Source organism: Hemiscyllium ocellatum, chromosome 7 (genome assembly GCF_020745735.1).
Source record: "Hemiscyllium ocellatum isolate sHemOce1 chromosome 7, sHemOce1.pat.X.cur, whole genome shotgun sequence".
Taxonomy (NCBI): Eukaryota; Metazoa; Chordata; class Chondrichthyes; order Orectolobiformes; family Hemiscylliidae; genus Hemiscyllium; species Hemiscyllium ocellatum.
In genome coordinates, this window is record NC_083407.1 from 103,917,739 (window position 1) to 103,940,109 (window position 22,371).

The 22,371-nt window shown below is 40.6% G+C and overlaps 1 protein-coding gene across 1 annotated transcript in view; it reads right to left on the reverse strand.

Annotated features, from left to right (window-relative positions):
• Window positions 1-22,371, reverse strand: part of usp40 (ubiquitin specific peptidase 40) — a 137,197-nt gene that overhangs the window by 32,947 nt on the left and 81,879 nt on the right. The window contains exons 18-25 of the mRNA XM_060827614.1: window positions 19,344-19,401; window positions 11,705-11,758; window positions 11,449-11,537; window positions 9,837-9,923; window positions 3,912-3,948; window positions 3,591-3,655; window positions 1,345-1,419; window positions 555-684 (exon numbers count right to left, since the gene is read on the reverse strand). Of these exons, the coding sequence (XP_060683597.1) occupies window positions 555-684; window positions 1,345-1,419; window positions 3,591-3,655; window positions 3,912-3,948; window positions 9,837-9,923; window positions 11,449-11,537; window positions 11,705-11,758; window positions 19,344-19,401 (595 nt within the window). The remainder of the gene's footprint in view (window positions 1-554; window positions 685-1,344; window positions 1,420-3,590; window positions 3,656-3,911; window positions 3,949-9,836; window positions 9,924-11,448; window positions 11,538-11,704; window positions 11,759-19,343; window positions 19,402-22,371) is intronic.

Genomic DNA, 22,371 nt, shown 5'->3' on the forward strand with positions numbered 1-22,371 from the left:
TAGCAGGAAAATACATGTTCCTGCACCCTCTAAACGGAAATACAAATCTTTAAATGCTTAACTCCTAATTGGTAAAAGGCGCAGGTAGCAGCTCTAGTGGAGAAGTTGGGATGTGGAGGGTGGAATGCCCCTCGCCACAGGACACTATGTACCATGGGGAAGGACTGCGAGTTGGAGACAGAAAGGTCATGCAAAATGGTGGCAATCAGGTCAATTACTGTAATATACTCCGGTAAACAACATTATAACAAGTCGTGCATTTTCTAGGCCTTCTAACTCACTGACGTCAAAGCAAAATAATGAAAACAAGGCCACGTAAAAGGTGGAATACCTATATACTAAAACATTTCACACACCCAGCTGAGGCAATTCCAACCCAAAAAATCCTGTTACAGCTTTACAGGAAACAATTTAATCCAGCTTTTTCTAAAAAAAACTTAAATATTCTGAAAACCTCCAGAAATTGGTCACATCAAAATGTAACTGAGCCATATTACATGCTAACTCACAATCAATTTGAAAACACCACAATTTCCTCCACCTTGTTCACCTACCTCTGGCAGTTGACGCGATATTCAATGCACAGAGTCTATTTGCAATGTTTTCCTGCTCTTCTCGAAAGCACCCTCTATTTTCAGAGTCCAGTGGAGGCTGATAGAGCCAGACAGGTAACATCAGGAATCCCTGTGAGAGATACACCAAGAAACTGAAAAAGCACAAAAAGGACACAAAAGAGACTTTTATTTTTCAATCAGACTCTGGCAGTGAAAGCAATCTACTGCCTGTAGGCCAAGTCATGTAGCAGAAATCTGCTGTTTCACTCATGATATAAATCTTTCTCCGACAATAAGCATGATGCAGGCGTATCTGGGGTCGTTCTCCTTACAACAAAGAGGGTCAAAGGGAGATTTAATAGAAGCATTCAGAATTATTAAAGACTTCGACAGAATAACTAAGGAGAGACTGTATCTACATAAGGGGCATCGGTAACCAGAAGAAACACATTCAAGATAATTTGCAAAGGAATCAGTCATGGATGACGCGATCTGAAATCCACCATCTAGAAAATTGGTGGAAGTGCAATCAGTATGAACTCGAATATATTGAATATATTCACTAAAAAAGAAATTCAAAATAGGAGATTATGGAGAAGCAGATGGAAATAACTGGATGCCTTTTCACAGAGGGACAGACATCGGGTTGATGGGCTGAAAGGTCTCCATCTGTGCTTTACAATTTAATCCATTGAGCTGACACTGAAAAGATAGTTTACTTTTCACATAAAAATCAGGAGTGGAATTGTGCGGCGTTTTCTGATTAACTGTATTACAGTGAAAGTTTTACCTTTGGTGGAAGCCTTCCCTCCATGATGACCAGTGTCTCTCCATTTGTTATCTTCATATATGCCAATGTAGCTTCCTACAAATACCAACATGAAAAAAAAAACAGTTGTACGATGTTAAGCTTCCCTCCCTCTTCTGTCAGTTTTCTCCTGACTCCTTACCCTGAAAGCAATGAATGCACCTCTAAGCAATAGTCACCAGGTGCTAGAGTCACTAGCTTACTCAGCCATTTGAGAGAGTGTCGAGAATATGCTCCAAAATACTGTCATCCTCACACATACTAAGATTTATAATCATGGCAAGAAAACATTTTCAGCTGAGACCATGAAGAATAAAGTTTACCATCCCAACTGAAATCAATTTATTGAACAAAGAAAAAAAACAGAAGTTGCTGAGAAAACTCAGCAGGTCTGGCAGCATCTGTAAAGAAAAATCAAAGTTAATGTTCCAGATCTGGTGACCTTTCCACAGAAACACAGAAGTTGTGACTTACACTGTCCTCATCTTTTATATAGGAATAGGAGTCAGCTATTCATCCCCTTAAGCCTCATTTATTAGCTTTTGACTAATCTGCTACTTGATTTCATCCAACTGTCTTAGTTCCATACCCTCAAAATCCAAGCCCAATGAAAGTCTATCTTCAATTCAGCTTTAATTCTATTATTTTCAATTGGCTCTCAGTCTCATCAGCCTTGTTCTATTTGGGGGAGGGGGTATGCAGAAGAAAGAGAGCTTCACATTTTCATCTTCCTGAGCGATCTAAAGAGTAATGTACTGTCTTTTTGAAAACCAATATCAGTTGTAAGGATGTAGTGGAATCTTTTAATTCCTTCAGTTAGTGATGTGGATATCAATGGAAAAAACATTTTTTATTATCCATCCTAACTGCCCTCAAAAAGCTGATATTGAGTCATCTCTTGAACTATCGCAGTTCATGTCACAAAAAAACATCTACAGTGTTTACAGCAAGAGGATTCCAGGATTTTGGTTGACAATGAAGGAACAGTGATAAAATTCCAAGTCAGCAAGTTGTACAAAGTAGAGGGGGTCTTGAAGATACTGGTGTTGCCTTGCACCTTCTGACTTTATTCTTCTAGATCATTGAGACAATGGGTTTGGGAGGTGCCTAGTGCATCGTGCAGATGAGACACACTGGCTGTGATACACCTGTGTGAACAATACTTCTTGTAACATAAGACATATACCAAGATGAAAGAGTCTTGTATTTGAAGGTTCATCTGAGTCCCACCTCTTTCAAAGTTCATCCCGCGTCCTCAAGAAATTGAATAATTAAAGGAGGAAGAAGATGGACCTTCAATGTAAATCACTTACAGTCCCCTCCTTCCGAACATGTTTGTTTATTCAAGAAGGAATCTTTGTCAATTACGCGCATGTTAAATATTGCAAAATTTTCCACAGGATAACAGTGCATGTTGAAATTCTATATCTTAAAACCATTGACATCTGACAGTATTACATTAAAATGCACTATGTCAAACAAAAATATCTATTATGCCTGTATAATTTGTCTTTTTTTATGAAATCAAACACTACATTCCTATGCTAGTGTACATGCAGACACTCTGCACTGAGAATTACTATAGTTATGCAATCAGCCAGTAGATGGTACACAACCACCAGCTAGTGAAGAATCCTTAAATTTCCAGCTGAGCAGCATAGCTAAGCATATAAACTTTCAAGTAAACTCTGGTCCCAGAACATGACATTGTTTGGCTGTCCCGAAGGTCTGATATAATATAAAACATGTTTTTGGCGTCACATCTGTTGGAGTTTAAATTCTATCATGTAATTTAGAAGACAGAAGATATCCAAGCATATGAATTTGTCTGAAACCTAACAAGTTACTGTAATGTAATACATACTGTGTAATTACATGAGTTGGAGAAAGTGAGGTCTGCAGATGCTGGAGGTCAGAGCTGAAAATGTGTTGCTGGAGAAGCGCTGCAGGTCAGGCAGCATCCAAGGAACAGGAAATCTGACGTTTCAGGCATAAGCCCTTCATCCTGATGAAGGGCTAATGCCTGAAACGTCGAATTTCCTGTTCTTTGGATGCTGCCTGACCTGCTGCGCTTCTCCAGCAACACATTTTCAATTACATGAGTTGGTCTCACTTCAATTGATTAGTAGGGTGAAGATGGCACCGGTATCAGCACAATCAAAGACAAATGAGGGAGGACTGTCTAGTGTACATGTGCGGCAAAGCTAATTTCCACCTCATTAACTTACTTCATCTTTCAAAACCTCCCCAGCATCATAGCACCAGTCAGTTTTCCTCAAATGCCAACACTCTCCTGTGGATAAATAGCAAGAGTTTAATAGAAGACACAGAAGCAGCCACGAAAACTTTTCGTAGTATTGTCAATTGTTCCAGAGACTGTAAGCATTCACTGAATGTGTACTTCCTGATATTGCTTCAGAAAATTATGCTTTTACTGCTACAAGTACTCTTTGTAACTAATATATTAATACATTAATTTTGCTAAATCCTTTACTGGAGGTTGCTATTTTAGCAATGAAAATACACTTAAAGAGGACTTTCTAACATACCTGTTAATACAGCTTTCTCCAACATCAGCTTCAAGCACTAGAACAAAAGACATATCTTTAAGTTTAGGGATTTAAAATTTGAAGCAGTAGAATAGCAGGAGCCAAGATGAACAGTTAGGTCAACACAATGAACAGTTTAGACTTGGTGCAACAAAGGTTTGAATGGCTTCCATTTGTAGAAAATGGGATGGCCCCAGGAGTTAACTGTCAATTACTTCAAGGACAGTACAATCCAGACACCAGTCAGAAGGGCTCATTCTGAAACACATCAAACAATAACAAAAAAATAAAGGAACTACTTGGATTCAATAATGTTGTGTTGGTCTTGAGTCCTCTCATACGGATGTTTAAAGAATGGAATTGTTTAGTTTACTTTAGTTTACTAAACAATTTCTCTGCAGCACCCAGCACAGATTGGTGGAATGAAAATTTCCTGCTACTACTAATTACAACAATCCTGCATGAAATGAGTTAGACATTCTCAATTCCTTGTCACTTGGTAACAGACCTCAGCATGAAATTGTTCATAAACTGTCACTATTTGGAAATCTGTCACAGAAATGGGAATCATCACACCAGTGCATTCCGAGTTTGGTCACAGTAAACAGAGACAGGTTATTACTTATTAAATTGCAACTTCACTTCAAATACACTCCATTTCCCAATAAAAACCTCTGTAGTTTTCCCTTTAGGAAACAGCAGAGGTCCTGGAAAGGAGTCAGAGTTGTTAGCACAGAATCAGACCCCTTGGTCTAACTCATCCACACTAACCAGATTTCCTAAATTAATCTAGTTCCATTTACCAGGATTTGGCCCATATCCCCCTAAACCCTTGCTATTCATGTACCCACCCAGATGCCTTTTAAATGTTGTAACTGTATCTGCCTCAACCTCCACTGGCAGCTCATACATGTACCACCCTCTGCATGTAATAATCGTAGTACCATTCTGAAATCTGTACAATAGCCTAAATATTAAGTACTGTACAATATTCTCCAATATCAAACAGAAAACAATAAATACCTTGGAGATTACATTAAGCACAAAGGGGAATAATTAAGCTAAGTTCTTAATGTTGTGGAAAAAACACAGGCATTTACGACCAATTAAACAGCTAAGGGGAGGTGAAAGCGTTCCTATCCTTAACAATATGGATCATAACACATTAGATAAAAAGATAACGTTGAAGCATTTGAAATCATTTTCAGATAGAGGTTGATTGATTGATTGATTTATTGCCACATGTACCAAAGTACAGTGAAAAGCTTTGTTTATGAGCAGTACAGGCAAATCACAGTAAGCAAGGCTGTACAGAACAAAAGATTTAGACAAAGGCACACAGGTTACAGGGCATACAAGAGAGATCAACATTAGCAAGATCATCATTATTGGAGGTTAGAGAGTCAATTCAGTAGTTTAATAATTGCCAGGAAGAAGCTGTTCCTGAATCTACTGGTGTGTGTGTTTAGGCTTCTATATTTTCTGAGGTTGTAGAAGATTATTTCCGGGGTGTGAAGGGTCTTTGATGATGTTGGCGGCCTTTCCACTGTAGCAAGTTGTGTGCGCGGGTGAGCCATCTCTGCCTCATCCTGAGGTCCCTGGCATTACAGATGCCAAACTGCGTGGAGTTTGCACATTCTCCCAGGGTTTGTGTGGGTTTCCTCCCTCAATCGAAAGATGTGCAGGTCAGGTGAATTGGCCATGCTAAATTGCCCATAATGTTAGGTGCATTAGTCAAAGGGAAATATGGGGTAGGGGAATGGGTCTGGGTGGATTGCTCTTCAGAAGGTTGGTATGGACTTGTTGGGCTGAAGGCCCTGTTTCCATACTGTAGGTTAATCTAATCTAATCAAACGTAAGTCAACTTGATTTGCTGCACACAGGCAAGAAATGGCAGAAAGCACTGATGGATGCAGCAAAGGCTACATTTCTTTACATCATCAGTAGCAGTCATAGAGTTACAGATGTACAGCACGGAAACAGACCCTTTGGTCCAACTAATCCAAGCTGATCAGATATCCTGAATTAATCTAGTCCCATCTGCCAGCACGGGGCCCAGATCCCTCCTTACTCATATATCCATCCAGATGCCTGTTAAATGTCGTAATTGAACCAGCCTCCACCAATTCCTCTGGCAGCTTATTCCATACATGCATTACGCTCTGCCTGAAAAGGTTGCCCCTTAGGTCTCTTTTAAATCTTTCCCCTCTCACACTAAACCTATGCCCTCTAGTTCTGGACTCTCCCACCCCAGGGAAAAGACCTTGTCTACTTATACTATCCATGCCCCTCATGATTTTATAAATCTCTATAAGGTCACTCCTCAGCCTCCGACGCTCCAGGGAAAACAGCCTCAGACCAGCTTCAGTAATCCAAGATGGAAGAGGATGAAAAAATCGTGGCTATAAGAGTTGCTCCTTTTTTGAGGTATTTTAAGAGTTAGAGGTGATTTTCTCACAGTCCAGGAGCACTAATTACTGTTTATGAGCTGTTGCATTGTTTTGGAACTTTTTTTTGGGGGGGGGGGGGGTGGTGTGAAGAGAGATAAATACAACAGCACTTTAAAAAGGAGGAAGGGAGACAAAAGGTTAGTAGTGATGACAATAGTTGCGAAAACATGTTCCCAAACAGTCAACTTTCCTAGCAAAGCTATTCTAATAAATCTCATGATTTGGAGATGCTGGTGTTGGACTGGGGTGTACACAGTTAAAAATCACACAACACCAGATTATAGTCCACAGGTTTAATCGGAAGCACACTAGCTTTCGGAGCGACGCTCCTTCATCATCTGACAATCACCTGATGAAGGAACGTCGCTCCGAAAGCTAGTGTGCTTCCAATTAAACTTGTTGGACTAATAAATCTGCGGGAGATGGCGGCACATCACAGTAATATCATTGGACTAGTAATCTAATACACCTGGATAATGTTCTGTGGACGTGAGTTCAAATCTCACCATTGCAGATGATGAAATCTAAAATTCAGTAAAAATTCTGGAATAAAAAGCTAATTTGTCATATAAAACTAATTAATACTCATTACTACCTCAAATAAAATCTTCTATCTTGTGAAGGAAATATGTCGTCCTTACATTGTCTGGCCTACATAAGACCATAAGATACAAAAGCAGAATTAGGCCATTCAGCCCAAAGTCTGCTCCACCATTCGATTATGGTTGAAATGTTTCTCAGACCCATTTGCCTGCCCCTTTCCCATAGGTTCTTGATTAGTAAGAGAATCAAGGGTTATGTCCTGTCTTGAAAACACTCAATGACTTGGCCTCCATCCCTCTGTGGCAATGAGCTCCGTAGATTCATCACCATTTGGCTGAAGAAATTCCTCCTCACCTCAGTTCTAAAGAGTCATTCCTTCACCTTGAAGCTTCGGGTCCTAGTCTCTCCTATCAGTGGAAATATCTTTTCCATGTCCATTCTATCCAGGCTTCTCTGTATTTTGTAATTTTCAGTCAGATTCACTCTCATCCTTCTAATCATCGAATACAGACTAATAGTCCTCAACAGCTCCTCATTTAACAAAGTCCTTCATCCCCAGGATCATTCTTGTAAGCCCCCTCTGGAAACCTCCAAAACTAGCACATCCTTTCTCAGATACAGGGCCCAAAACATATTCCAAATGCAGTCTGATCACAGCCTTGTAAAACTTCAGGCATACATCTCTGCTCTTGTATTCTCACCCTCTTGAAATGAATGTTAACATTGCATTTGTCTTCCTAAATGTCAACTGAATCTGCATGTTAACCTTTAGACAAACATGAACTAAAACTCCCAACTCCCTTAGTGTTTCAGATTTCCAAACCCTTTCCCCGTTTAGAAAATAGTCTATGCCTCTACTCTTCCTTCCAAAGCGCATAACCTCATATATTCCAACCTTGTATTCTACATGCCTCTTCTTTGCACACTCTCTTAGCCTATCCAAATCCATCTGCTTCCTGAACAGTGCCCGTCCAGACATGTAGCTTTGTGTCATCTGCAAACTTAGCAACAATGCTCTCAGTTCCTTCATCCAAATCATTAACGTTTAATGTAAATAGTTGTGGTCCCAACACGGATGCCTGCAGAGCTATACTAGTCACCTGCTGCCATCCTTTATTCCTCTGCTTTTTGCCAGTCAGCCAATCCTCTATTCATACCAGTACCTTGCCTGTAACAGGTTAGGGTGTATCTTAGCAACCTCCTGTGTCAAAGGCCTTCTGGAAATCCAAATAGACCATGTGCACTTTGTCCTTTGTCTAACTTGTTTGATCTCAGAATTCTAACGGATTTATCAGGCATGACATCCCCTTGATAAAGCCACGCTGACTCAGCCCTATTTTACCACAAACTTCCAAGCACTCTGCAAATTCATCTGTAATAATAGACTCTAAAATCTTACCAATGACCAAAATTAGGCCAACTAGCCAATAGTTTCCTGATTCTACATGTGACTCCAGACCCACTGCAAAGAGATGAGATTGACTCCTAACTGCGATTAGGGGTAAGCAATTAACGCTGGGATGCCCACATCCCATGAACCTAGAACAACTGAGATCCACCTGCATGAAATTTGTCCAGGAATGTCCTGACCATAAACCCTGGACAAGGCCATACTAGTTAATTACTACCACATTAGTGCTCCCTCAGTTAAATGCAAAATGACAGAAGGTACTGTTAACTATGCTAAAATGTAGCACTTACTCAACAGTTCAGTAAGTTTCCAAAGCTCCAGGACTCACCTCACCTTGAATCCAACTGGAGAGGTAAAATGATGGCCCTTGACATCAAGCAGTAATAATCCCAATGTAGTATGAAGGAACCTCGCAAAATTGAAGGAAATGGGAAGTTGAGAAAAACTCTCCACTTCTTGGAGTCAAACCAAGCAGAAGGAAGATAACTGGAGCTATTGAAAGCCAATCATTTCAGCTCTGAGACATTACTGCAAGGGTTCCTCAGGGTAGTCTCCTTAACCTAACCATCTTCAGCTGAGAGACTTATTAATCTATCATAAAGTCAGAAGACAGCTTGTTCACTAATAACTAAATACTAATCGCGACCCTTCAGAGAAGTCTGCCCATTGCAGCAATACATTGTATTTAACAGCCTTATTGTTGACAAAAACAACCATGCTAAACAGAGGCGAGCAATGGGCACTTTTAATAAACAGGAACCTTGCTATCTCCCATTACATTCAATGGCATCACTTTGTCGAATCTCTCAATATCAACATCCTAAGGCAACCATCAGCCAAAACCTGAAATGGACCAGCCATATACATACAGTGGCTACAAGAGCAAGTCAGAAGCTGGAAACTCTGTGGTGAGTAACCACACCTCCTGATGCCCCAAAACACGTCCACCATCTGTAAGGCATAAATCAGGAGTGTAATGAAATATATACCACTTGCTTGGATGAGTACAATCAACAATACACAAGCAGCCTATCATCATCCAGGACAGGTAAAGCAGCATAACTAGTATTTCATCCATTATCTTAACATTCAAAGTTTTCATTGCTGACATATCTACAAGGTGAACTGCAGCAACTTGTCATGGCTATTCTGACTGCACCTTTAAATCTACTATCTTGCAGAACAAAGACAGCAGATTTATGTGAACACCATCACCTAAAAGTTCCGCTTCAAGGCTTAAATCATCTGACTCGGAACTATATCACAGGAGTTGCAATGTTCTGGAATTCCCTATCTAACAGGTTTGCTAGCCTATGAGTATGATATGGACCACAGCATTTAAAAAAAGGACAGCACACCCCCAACATCTAATAAATTAGGGATGCTCACAAAAGAGTGCAGAATATGGAATTTAGCCTTCATGCAGGCTCCATCTTTTATAGAATAGTGCAACATTAGTGAACACATCACTTGATCAAAATTGCAGAAAATCTCATCATGTTCGTCGACCTAATTATTTACCTCTCGGACAGAGATGCTCTGTTCTACCACTATTTCCATTTCAGGGGTCATATGAAGACTGTCCCCAACAGAGAAGTACAAGAACAGCTAAATAGAGGAATTAAAAACAAAAATCAATTAGAAATGATACAAAAGTATTTTTACATCAACAGTCAAGAGTGCAAGAAAAATCTGGAAAATCTGATGTAAGTAAGTGAACCTGCTGTGCCAGAAAATACACATTATTACAAATTTTATGAGATTGCTATGCTCTGGGACTCTAAGGAAATTGGTAGAATGAAATGGGTCATATAACCTGCCTGAATTCAGCCCAACCACAAGGCTCAATGGCTTAGATGTTGGTTGCCTATGTTGATATAAGTGGTAGAACATGTAAGACTTTGATACTGGTGGGCAAGGTCAGTAGAATCTGTGCTAACTGTATGAAGTAAACTGTCAGACGTCTGACGGCAGGCATTAGGAAAGTAGGACTTCACAAATACTTTTATGTTAAGTGCTCGATTTAATTCTAAAATTGTGAATGGGGCTGGGTTCTTCAGAATATCCAATTAGCATATCTACATGGACATAATACCTTTGTGGTTTACATAACGATGGGGATGGATCTTAAAAAGAATAGAAGTCAACAGGAAATGCTTGAGATTGTAGACGGCAGATTTCTGATGGTACTCATGAATCTCATGGTAAGGTCAGTGTGGAAGAATCGGCAGGGGTGGAGACAGAAAGACACGGATAAGAGCACAATGGGGGAAAAATCGGAGGGGTGGAAAGGGGGGGAAGAGAAGGGAGGGGGTGAGAGAAGAGGGCGGGGCGGGGGAACGAGGGCGGGGTGACGAGGGCAGGGCAGGGGAACGAGGGCGGGGATGAACAACAATAGACAAACAGAGGCAGACTAAAGGAATTCTATCTTTACTATTCAATACTCAGTAGATAGATAGAAACTTGAGCCAAACAGAAGAAACAAAGTTTCTGAAGCTTTAACTGAGATCAGAAAATTGTCCTAGTTTTAGCTGGAGGGAGAAACTTCCACAGCAACCTCACCATAGAAGTCAGCCCTGAGATTAGAATTAATAACTGGACAAGGAAAAAGGAAGAGAACGATTGGGAGCAGAGAAGAACTTTGAACTTGTTTCAGGAGAATAAAGTGTCCATTTAGAGAGCAGAGAAAAGTAAAACTGTGGTAATAGTTCTCGCGGTCCCATGGGATATTTTCTGGAGTTTCAGTATAGATTGCTGACAAACATTATGTTAGCTAACGTTGGTTTCAACTGGTTAATATAGTAAGAGTCTTAAAACTTGAAATCTTGTGATGTGAACTTTTCAAAGGGTCGCTAGAACTCAAGTACGTTTTAAAGTCATTTTAAAGACTGTAACAAGATGCTGCTGGATGTTTGAGGACTGACAACACTTTTTTGTTTATAGCTGCAAAATATTTCAACAACATATAGCCATAAATAAGTCAGGGCAAAGATACAATGCGGACAGATTAAATTCAAGATCAAAAGAAAGACTTGATACTTAATTAAGAATATACTCTTAGCAGTGACAGCTTAAATTTATGAAACAGCATCATCTAAAACATGCAGAAGATAGCCTTGACCTTTCTCCTTACCTGTGTATCTTTTGGAGTGTGGCCAGGAAAAAGTGCCAAACTGCTTCCTGTTTTCAGTCCAATGCCCTTCACAGTCAAATCCTCACAGACTACAAATTAAAGAAAATGCACGTATCAGGATGTAAACGGATATCTTACAACTGCGGCAGTATAGTGGAGGAGAGACAACACCACCAATGAGAAACCTGGCATTAATTCAGGACACCAGAGATATTACTAAAATCAAATGGAGATATTTCAGGCAGTAATCACCCACCTGGAGGGAGCAGCTTTCCAGTTCTGTCAATTGGTCTCAAACAGGTTCCACCTACTGTTAAATAAAGAAGGGTAAATTAAGCAGATCAAGACGTAGCAGTTGTCAATACACATACTAAAAGTTGACCTTTTAATTGATTTATTTGGAAAAACTTCTATTTATCTCTCTACTCCCCTACTGCTGAATGTGGAACTGAAGCATACAGATCAACAAGGTTCAAAGACACTTAGTCTGCAATAAGTTATAGAAAACAGCAAGAATTTGCATTTATATAATACCTTTTCAACTTAAGGAGGACCCAAAGCAATGTACAACTATAAAGTGCTATTGTTATGATTCCTGACACCCAGATAGCCAAATTTATTTTACAATCTGGCTAGGAACCAGTACCACAATTTAAGCAAAGTGAGAGATCCATGGGATATGCAAAGAGAATAAAGCCATAAGATTGTGATGTTTTGAACAAATAACAGTAAAATTTGCTATATTAGAACAGTAAAATACTTACAATATGTGTATGTCTTATATTCAAACACTGAGAATTAATATAATAATTACTTATTTGAATTACATGTCAGCATAGGATCATGGAGACCCTACAGAGTAGAAACAGGTCATTTGGCCCAAAAAGTCCACAATGACCCTCCAAAGACTATCCCACCCAGACCCATTCCCCTACTCTATATTTCCCCTGACTAATGCACCTAACCTACACATCTCTGAACACTATGGCAACTTACCATGGCCAATTCACCTGCCCTGCATATCTTTGGATTGTGGGAAGAAACCGGAGCACCCAGAGGAAACCCACGCAGACACGGGGAGGATGTGCAAACTCCGCGCGGCTTGAGGCTGGAATCAAACCTGGTTCCCTGGCGCTGTGAGGCAGCAGTGTTAACCACTGAGCCACCGTAAATCGACAATGATTCAACAACTCACATCTAATAGCAAACGTGGTCAAATCAGATCCCACGGAATTTTCAGAATTCCCTAAGATGTTACTGACATATTGGCTCATCAAATCTCATTAAACTTCACAAACTATCATAATTCCTCACTTTTGCTGATATAGCTTTCAAACCCCCTCTCAAGATCTTTTCCATCACAGGTTGCCTCAATAGTTTTTCCCATTTTGGTTGATCATGGTGGCATAGTGGTTAGCACTGCTGCCTCACAGCGCCAGAGACCCGGTTATTCAATTCCCACCTCAGGTAACTGTCTGTGTGGAGATTGCACATTCTCCCCGTGTCAGTGTGGGTTTCCTCCGGGTGCTTCAGTTTCCTCCCACTGTCCAAAGATGTACAGGTTAGGTGAGTTGGCCATGCTAAATTGCCCGTTGTGTTAGGTGAAGGGGTAAACGTAGGGAAATAGATGGGTTGCTCTTCCGCGGGTCGGTGTGGACTTGTTGGGCCGAAGGGCCTGTTTCCACACTGTAAGTAATCTAAGCTAATCTAACCTTCCTTTGTTGGGTGTACATTCCTTTGGTCTCAAAAACTGTGCTCCCTCGCAGGCACAACTCTAGTTTTGCACAAACTGAGAGGTTCACCAAGCCAATACAACTCCAAGATTTTTCTGAGCTCTAATCTCACTCAGTTTCATCCAGTAAACACTGCTTGTGAGCTTTTCAAACTGCACTCTCAGCTTTGCTGAATTTTTAATCGCACATGGCTTGTTCTGGAGCTTCTCTTCTTCCACAGCTCCCTTGACGTCCCTGAGCTCTCACTAAACAGAGCTACTCAACTACTGCAGGACTTGAGTCATCATTACACAAAACTTTTACAATCAGAAGCACAAATAACACGTAGCCTACAACTGCTCCAACTAACAACAGAATTACTACCTGTCCCCTCTGACCTCACCTTCAGAGACACCTGAGTGACCTATTGAAAGCCTTGCATTTTGCTCCTCGCCTATTGCTGGCCACACAGCAATTCTTGGAACTGAATAAACTCTCAATGCTGCAGATCACAGTGGGCTAGCTTCTGAGCTCAAAAATGCTCACAAAAAGAACGATTCATTTGTTTCATAGTAATAGAAACAGGAGTAGACCATTTGGCCCATCATTCATTAAGATCATGGCTGATCTATCCATCATCTCAGCTCCTCCGACATGCATTATCCCCATAACCCTTAATTCCCCTACCATGCAAAAATTCATCCAACTGTGTCTTAAATATATTTAACGAAGCCGCCTCTCCTGCTTCCTTGGGCAGAGAATTCCATAGATTCACTACCCTCTGGGAAACACAGTTCCTCCTCCTAGTCTCACCCAACAGTGGAAACAACTTGCCTGCCTGTCTCTTACCCATCCTTTTCATAATTTTATATATTTCTACATGAGATCCCCTCTCATTCTTCTCGTAAGTACAGTCCCAGGCGGCTCAACCTCTCCTTATAGGATCTCTCATCTCCGGAATCAATCTGGTGAACCTCCTCTGCACTGTCTCCAAAGCCAGTATACCCTTCCTCAAGTAAGGAAACCAGAACTGCATACCAATATTCCAGGTGCAGCCTCACCAACACCTTGTATAATTACAGCAGAAACTCCCTGCTCTTAAAATCAATCCCTCTAGCAATGAAAGCCAATATTCCGTTTGCCTTCCTGATTACCTCTTGTATCTGCAAATCAACTTTTAGTGATTCATGTATGAGCATTCCTAAATCCCTTTGCACAACAGCATGCTACAATCTTTCACAATTTAAATAAAACTCTGATTTGCAAAGTAGATAACCTCACATTTACCACACTACATCACATTCATCACAGTCCAGAAAGCAGGATAATGGATAAGATATTGGAGCCAATCTTTAGGCAATCACAATAAGTTAATGAAACATTGAAAGCATACACCTCAAAGCTCAACCACTCACATTTTCACAATCACTTACTTGCTCAAACAAAATCACATACTGAAAAAAAGTCCTACTTTTATGTAGGAAACACTGCAGTCAATGAACACTGGGGAAAAACACACTAGTGGATTTGATGCCACAATCAGATCAATCACAATATTATTTTTGAAGAGATGCTACCCAGTCCATTGCCAAAGAGGAGAAAATTCATTCATGAGGTAGTGGTATTGGACAGGCTCTGTACAAAAGTAAACAAGGCACTGGGATCAGATAAGGTGTAACTAGAATACTGAGAGAACCGGAATAAAATGTACAAGGGAACTAACAACAATTTTCTACTTCCTTAGACTCAGAATAGTACCACAGGATTAGAGAATTGCAAATGTTATGTTCTTATTCAAAACAAAAGGATGAGCGACAGAACTGCAGACCACTCAATTTAACTTAAGTGGTTGGAAAGCTTCAATAATAATAATTTGGGACAAAATTAATGGTCACATGAACTAATGCAGGTTAATTTAAAAATTCATGCTGGCTCTTTTGAAGTGAAAATCATGTTGAACCAAGTTGCAGCATCTCCTCTACTGTGATATGGACTGTTCCCAAGATATCACCACTAACTTCCACAAGTTTCCACGCTAAATACAGAGAAGAAATATTCATTGATGACCTCTGCCATACATGTCCATTTTGCTCCTTGAGGGGCCCTATTCTTAGCAAGCTTTGAGAAGATTTGTAGCTCAGGTTGAGGTTCTGGACGTAGGTTTGCTCGTTGAGCTGGAAGGTTCATTTCCAGACGTGTTGTCACCCTACTAGGTAACATCTTCAGTGGGCCTCCAGGCAAAGCAATGAACATTAACGTTGGTGAAAAAACCAGACCTGCAGAAGAAACTAGACAAACTTACACTAAATAACAACACTGACAACCCTTATCTGACACAGAAAATGACGTCTTAGTAAGAGGATTAAATTACAACTGCCAGGATGCAGACTAGAAAGATTTCGTAGCAGCATTAGAAACATTACTAAAAGATAACCAACTCATAGAAGAAACCCAACAAGTCATCATACAGGTAGTCGCACCAACATTAAGCAGAAAAAAGGAAGGAAACACACTCAATACACAAGAAAGGAAGGCACTAGAAAGACTAAAAAAAAATTATTATCCTACCTGTTTGACAGTCATTCTAAATCAAAGAGACTACATTGAAAAAGCGAACGTACTACTTACAGATACCAAACACTTACCAACAAGTAATGATAGACCCGACTCCATAACTAGAGAACCGAATCACAGCCTTGCTCAAAAAACTTCATAAAACTGGAGACATAAATAAGACCGACGTCCAAAAAATGAAACTAGATGGATCCAACACACCATGCTTCTATGGATTACCCAAAATTCAGAAATCAGGAGTCCCACTCAGACCCATAGTCTCGTTACCTGGAACACCAACTTACAGATTAGCCAAAGAGCTACACTGAAGACTAAAACACTTAGTTGAAGACTCACCCACTCCATCCACTTCACCCAAGAGTTCCTGAAGGCCAAAGGCATTAAGATAGAACAGGATGAAATAATTTTCTTTTTTGATGTAACAGCCCTATTTACATCAATTAACATTAACCTGGCCAAGGAAACATTGACTACTCTGTTAGAAGACCCAAAGGCACATACACCTAACACCACCAACTTCTTCAGCAAGGACAATATCGTCAAGCTAGTGGACCTAAGCCTTACCACCCACTTTACCTTCAACAACAAACCCTATAGACAAACCAACGGACCACCCATAGGATCTCCAACATCAGGGTTCTTAGCAGAGGCAGTAATGCAGAAACTCGAACAAATAGCTCTGCCAACCATCCAACTCAAGCTTTGGGTCTGCTATGTGGATGGCACCTTTGTCGTCACTAAATGAAACAAATTAGAGGAATCCTTTAAGACCATCAATAATACCCTTACTGCCATAAAATTCACTAAAGAGGAGGAAAACAATGACAAACTGCCACTCCTAGATGTCGCAGTGTCGACAGAAAAACAACGCATACAGACCAAATATTGAACTACAGAAGCAATCATCCCAACATCCACAAACAAAGCTGCATCAGAACATTATTTCAGTGAGCCACCACACACTGCAGCACAGAGGAACTATGCAGAGCAGAGGATCACCTATACCGTGTATTAAAAAAAAAGGGCACCCAATGAACACAGTCCGCCAATTTCTCAGCAACAAACCCAAATAAGCAGACAAAACACATCCAGAAACCCTAGCCACTCTCCCTTACATCAAATAACTGCCGACTACTCAGACCCCTTGGCATCATGGCAGCCCACAAACCCACCAACACACGAAAACAGCAGCTAATGAACTTGAAAGACTCTATACAGACAACAAGCAAAACTAATGTCATTTAGAAAATACCGTGCAAGAACTGTAACAAACACTATCTTGGACAAACAGGCAGAAAACTAGCCACCAAGATACATGAACATCAACTAGCCACAAAACGACATGATCCTCTCCCACTAGTATCCTTACATACAGATAAGGAAGGACACCACTTCAGCTGGGACAACACATCCATCTTAGGACAAGCCAAACAGTGACACGCAGGAGAATTCCTAGAAGCATGGCACTCCAACCGGAACTCTATCAACAAACACAAACACATCGAGTTAGACGCCATCTAACACCCCCTGAGAAAAATAACAGGAAATGACAACACCAGAGGAAATGACTTCATCAACCAAAAGTATCCCAAACATATAAATAGAAAGCAGGAATCATGTACATTACTTCGCCTGGAGGCCCACTGAAGATGTTACTTAGTAGGGTGACAAATCGTCTGGAAATGAACCTTCCAGTTCAGCGACTAAACTTACATCCAGGGCCCTACTCTCTTTCTGGTTATTCTTTTTCCTTTAATGTACTTAAATAATCTCTTTCGATTCACCCTAATCTTCTCAGCCAAGGCTATCTCATGCCCCCTTTTTGCCCTCCCGATTTCCTTCTTCAGTAAACTCCTGTACTCCCCGTATACCTCCAGGGATTCCCTTAATCCCAGCTGCCTGTACCAGAGATATGTCTCTCGTTATCTATGGGCTCCCTATTCCTGCCAACCTTGCCCTTCACCCTCACAGGAACATATGGACCTTGAAGTCTCACTGTTTCACTTTTAAAGGCCTCCGACACGCTGGAGGTCCCTTTCCCTGTGAACAAACTAGTCCAATCAACCCCCGCAAGCTCCTGTCTAATTCCAACAAAATTTGCCTTGCCCCAAAATTTAGAACTTGAACCTGTGGACCAGTTTTGTCCCTCTCCCTAACTATTTGAAAATTAATAGAACTATGGTCACTGGGCACAAAGTACTCCCCCAGTATCACCTGTCCTGCCCTATTTCCCCAAGAGTAAGTCCAGTTTTGCCCCTTCCCGGGTAGGACCCTCTACATACTGCTTGAGGAATCATTCCTGAACACACTTAAGAAATTCCACCCCATTTAAGCCCTTAACACTATGGCAGTCCCAGCCTTTGTTAGGAAAATTAAAATCCCCTACGATGACACCCTATTGTTCCTGCAATTCTCTCTAATCTCCCTGCACATTTGTTCCTCTAATTCCCATTGACTATCTGGGGCCTATAGTAGAACCACAATAACGTCACCATCCCCTTCTTACTTCTTAGCTGTATCCACAAAGCCTCACTGATGATCCTTCAGTTAGTTCACCTCTCATCACTGCTGCAATACTGGCCTTAAATCAAAAAATAAATCCAGCTCCACTCTTTGTACTGTTGGGAATACGTATTTATATTTCAAGACTATCTGGACATGTTCTTGATTGAAGGTTTTGGGGGGGGGGGTGATTTATTGGAAATGAAGCCAGTAATTTAACACGTACTGTAATCCACCTGCTATTTTTAGTGGAAATCAAGCAACTTTGGAGAAGCAGCTAAGCAGCATTTTCAATAAGAAAAGAAACAGGTTTTATTTTAATTACAGGGAAAACATAACTCCAACAAGATCCACGAAACATTCTGGAAATGAAAATCGGTTCTACAGATCCAAGAGTCAGAATGTAAAGAGGTCATCCTGGAAACTGCAGGATCTCTCCTGAAATGATTTTTTAAAAGGCAGCTCTCAATAAGTTACCAACCTGGCAAAACCTGAATTAGGGGACTGTGACCAATTTTCAACAATTGAATATCAAGTTGATTGAAATCAGAACCTGACATCCGTCATCTATTTATGGTTGACAGCAATTCAGCCTTGTTAACAGGAAATACAGCAGAGATAAAAAGTCAACAAATTTTATCTTTAATTTCATGATTCTTGGCTGACAAGAGTTTTTTTCCTTTATGTTTGCCTTTCTTTTAAAAGGAAGAAACCATCATCTCTGCAGAGGTTCTCCATTTTGTGTGGTATGAATGTATCTATGAGTGGGCTGAAGGGGGCATATTATTAATGCCAGATCATAGCTTCAGTCTAAACCAAAGTTCACCACTTGCTTTCACAATAAGCTTTGTTCACAATGAACAGCTTATTTGATAGTAGCACTAAAGACAAGCAATTGAATATTTTTGTACTTGAATCAACATTTACATTAATGGTGCAAATGGAGTAGTGGACCCTCATGATGAATGTACTCCTCCTATCACAGTCATTAATAGTACAACGAATCAACACAAGAAACATTTAAGACTATTTTCAGCTGGCCTCCGATGGTAAAGTAAGTTCTCTCAGGATAAGAAAATTGCCATTACCTATAAAGATATATTTTACCTTGTTCATCTTTCAACTTTAGCTTCTCAATGGCATTTGCTTTGATTTCCGAAACCAGCTGCAATATAAATTTAAAATTTATAGACATTATCGAAGAAATCACATGACTAAAACAAAAGCCTGCAGTATATAGTACCTTCAAAACGGTAAAACCCAAGACACGGGAGGGTTATCAGTGAACATGTGACACCAAATCACACATTAGAACAAATTAATAAAATTGATCAAAAGATGCAGGTTTAAAGAATAATTTTAAAAGCAAGATATGGAGGGCTTTGTGCCATAGAGTCATAGAGATGCACAGCACAGAAACAGACCTTTTGGTCCAATTCGTCCATGCTGACCAGATATCCAAAATTAATCTAGTCCCATTTGCAGAAGTGGGGGAGGCTGGTACGATTATGGCATTTAAAAGGCATTTGGATGGATATATGAATAGGAAGGGTTTAGAGGAAGATAGACCAAGCGCTGGCAAATGAGGCTAGATTAGGTTAGGATATCTGGTCGGCATGGATGAGTTGGACCGAAAGATCTGTTTCCATACTGTACATTTCTATGACTCGCACTTGGCCCACATCCCTCTAAACCTTTCCTAATCATATAACCATCCATTGCATTTTAAATGTTCTAATTGTACCAGCTGCCTCCACTTCTTCTGACAGCTCATTCCATACATGCACCACCCTTTGCATGATTAAGTTGCCCCTTAGCTCCATTTTAAATCTTCCCTCCCTCATTCTAAACCTATGCCCTCTAGTCTGGACTCCCCCAACCCAGGAAAAAAAACTTGTTTATTTACCCTATCCAAGTCCCTCATGACTTTAAAACCTCTATAAGGTTATCCCTCAGCTTCTGACGCTCCAGGTAAAACAGCCCAAACCCTCCAACCCTGGCAACATCCTTGTAAATCTTTTCTGGACCCTTTCAAGTTTCACAACATCCTAAAGGAAGGAGACCAGAGTTGCACACAATATTCCTAAACATTACATTTAATTCAGAAACAGCATACTAGATTTGCTTGATTGAGTTTGTTCACCTAGGTATCACTTGTACAATAGCATTAAATAATACAAATATAATGGTAACTTTGCAACAAATTTTACTTCAAGCAAATCAGCTATTTGGGCACAGTCAACAGAATATCAAATTACAATTCTTTTTAAAGAAAGTCAAAAATGAACCTATTTAAATGTACAGTCTAGTAATAAGGAAATCTTCCCTACTTCAGATGTAGCTGTGCAATGCAAACTAATTAAGTTACTATTGATGGGTTCATTATTAAAACTAGGCTATATATAATATATATATATAGGGCACAATGTATGATGTCTTAGTCATGGCTGCCACTTGTAATCCTCACTTGCAAATGTACAAAGGACATGTTTCTCAGTTTCAAAATATAGCTAATGAACTCTTGCTTGAAACAACACATTTGGTGAAAACAGTATTAGGCTCAATTTTGACTGAGATACTGGAAGGCAGATACCTAGGAAAGACAAAGCTGACTAATACTGAGGAACAATACTCAAAGACAGGTCTTTGGTTGACAGCAATTTAAGCATGTTCCTGAAAAGCTGTTTACTGGCTTTCCCATACTAGAAGAGTCTCCCATTCTGAACTGTGAAAACAAAGAGAGTATCATAGTCACGTTTTTATATTGAAAAAATTAGAAATTGCTGGAAAAGCTCAGCAGGTCTGGCAGCATCTGTGAAGAGAAATCAGTGTTAACAGTTTGGGTTTGGTGACCCTTCTGATGATAGCTAGGAAAATGGGAGTTCATATGCAGAAAATGGGGAGGTGGGGAGAGTGGATAAGGAAATATGATAGGTGGGGATGGAGCCAGAAGAGAGAGAACATCAGTTAGACAGACAAAGGAGCGGTTAACAAACTGGCTAGGCGGGTGAATAACAGTTAATGGGGACTGTTAGTGGCTAACAATGGCTGGTGTGTAACAGCAGAATGTGTGATACCAAGACCAGATTTTGGGGGGTATGGATAAGGACATGGGAGAGCTCAAGCCCTAAAATTATTGAACTCAATATTGAGTCCGGAGGGCTACAGGATCCCCAGGCAGAAAATGAGGAGTTGTTCTTCCAGTTTGCACTGAGCTTCGCTGGAGCACTGCAGCAAGCCTGAGACAGAGATGTTTGCGAGGTAACAGGGTGGTGTGTTAAGTGGCAGGCAACTGGAAGCTCAGAATGCTGGTCTTCAGTGAAACGGTCACCCAGTCTACACTTTATTTCTCCAGTATAGAGCAGACAACATTGTGAGCAACAAATGCAGTAGACTAGATTGTGAGAAGTGCAGGTAAAGTGCTGCTTCATCTGGAAGATGTATTTAGACACTTGGATACTGAGGAAGAAATAAATGGATAGGTGTTACACCTTCTGCAGTTGCAGCAGAAGGTGCCATGAAGCTGCAGGGGGGTGTTGGGAATTAAGAAGAATGGACCAGGGTGTCCCAGAGGAAATGGTACTTGCAGAAGGCTGACAAGGGACAGGAGGGGAATATGCATCTGATGGTGGCATCTCGCTAGCATTGGCAGAAATGGCAGCTAATGATCCTCTGAATGTGGATGCTGGTGGGATGGTAGATGAGGAGAAGGGGGAAGGAATTGTTGGGGAAGGAAGAGAAGGGCTCAGGGTTGAAGTGCAGGAGACAGGCAAGACCCAGTTCAGGGCCCTGTCAATGAAGGTGTTGGGGAATCCTTGGTTCAGAAAGGTGGACATTTTCAAGACTCCCTTGTTTTAGTTGGTATCATTGAAACGTATGCGATGGAAACGGAGGAATTGGGAGAATACAGTGTGGGAATCCATGGGTTAATAGTGACTATTGGTGGTCAGTCTATCCCCAGAAATAGGAACAGAGATGTTGAGGAAGGGAAAGGAGGAGTCAGAAATGGAATAAGGTGAAGGCAAGAGCAGGGTGGAAATTGGAAGTGAAATCAATAAATGTTTTCAATTCTGGACGAGAGCAAAGAGGCAGCACCAATGATATCATCAATATACTGGAGAAGTTGGGGGTGGGG